This window comes from Python bivittatus, unplaced genomic scaffold (genome assembly GCF_059951505.1).
Source record: "Python bivittatus isolate LINGU-HERP-01145 unplaced genomic scaffold, Pbiv_v1 ctg000470_np1212, whole genome shotgun sequence".
Taxonomy (NCBI): domain Eukaryota; kingdom Metazoa; phylum Chordata; class Lepidosauria; order Squamata; family Pythonidae; genus Python; species Python bivittatus.
This window is the reverse complement of record NW_028277065.1, coordinates 1,664,810-1,666,259: the sequence shown is the minus strand read 5'-3', so window position 1 is coordinate 1,666,259 and position 1,450 is coordinate 1,664,810. Positions and strand designations below refer to the sequence as shown.

The 1,450-nt window shown below is 37.7% G+C and overlaps 1 protein-coding gene across 1 annotated transcript; it reads left to right on the top strand.

Annotated features, from left to right (window-relative positions):
• Nucleotides 1–957, top strand: LOC112542390 (olfactory receptor 14A16-like). The gene has a single exon (XM_025175082.2). It carries the CDS (start codon nt 1–3, stop codon nt 955–957), a length of 957 nt encoding a protein of 318 aa, XP_025030850.2.
• Nucleotides 958–1,450: the final 493 nt, after the last annotated feature.

The window sequence follows — 1,450 nt, the reverse complement described above, 5'->3', positions numbered from 1 at the left end:
ATGATCGAAAGAGCTGGAATGGCCAACCAATCCACTGTGATGGAGTTTCTTCTGATGGGATTTTCTGATGACCGTGGTGTACAACTTTTACATTTTGTCATGTTTCTATCAATTTACTTAGTAGCCTTAACTGGGAATTTACTCATAATTTTTCTTGTGATCCTGAACCACCACCTTCACACCCCCATGTATTTCTTTCTGAGCAACCTATCCATGACTGATATTTGTTACATCACAACCACTGTCCCCAAATCAATGGCAGTTTCTCTGACAGACAACAAAGTAATTACTTTTCCGGGGTGTGTTGCTCAAGTTTTCTTAATTGTTACTTTTGCACTTTCTGAAGTGTCCTTGCTTGCCCTTATGGCTTATGACCGTTATGTAGCCATCTGCCATCCCCTGCAATATAGTCTCATCCTGAACTGGGATACCTGCAATCAAATGGCAGTTACCTCCTGGGTTAGTTGCCTGCTATATGCATTTCTACAAATGGTCATGACTTTCCAATTAAACTTCTGTGGGCCAAACACAATTGGGCAGTTTTTCTGTAATATTCCTCAGTTACTAAAGATTTCCTGCACAGATACAAAAGTTAACCAAATTCTGATTTGGATATTTGGATTCATTGTGGGTTCCTTTTGTATTGGATCCATTTTCGCTTCTTATGGCTACATCATCGCTGCTGTGCTGAAAATTCCGTCAGCTGAAGGCAGATACAAAGCCTTCTCGACCTGCAGTCCACATTTGACAGTTTTTTTTTTATTCATCTCTTCAGCTTTCTTTTCGTACATGAGGCCAAAGTCTCTTTCCTTTCCTACTCTAGACTTACTCTCTGCTGTTTCATATGCAGTTTTGCCTCCTGTTCTGAATCCCATCATTTACAGCCTCCGGAACAAGGACATTCAAGCAGCTCTGTGGAAATTAACATCACAAATGAAAAAGAATTTCTTAACCTGATTGAATCCTCTTCAGTCTCACAAATATAATATTCTCTCAGTGGAATGTCCTTGTGAAACTCTGAGTGATCCTCCTCGCATACATCTTTCTCCACTTTTATAGTGTCCTATAGTCTAATCTATAGGACAATCTCCCACCCTTTTGATTTGAATGTTGCAGGTATTTGGATGTGAAGGAGGTGAAGGGGGAATGATTTAGAACATATCCTTGTAGAAATGCCTGGCATTAAAAATATTGGACTTGGTCCTTTGTTCCTGATTGTGTATAATTATTACATCAATGTAATATTGAGATACCTCTTTTTGTTTCTGTAGGATCAAAGTGTATCATTTCCCAATGGAATGGTTTATTTTGCTTCCATGGCACTGTTACAGATATGTACTTTAAGTTTCAAATGGCATCTTTTCCTTCAATTTTCAAAATAATTAAAACAAAAGTTATAGTCAACTTATTTACTGAAATTACATTTTTGATCATGTAATACAATCTTTGA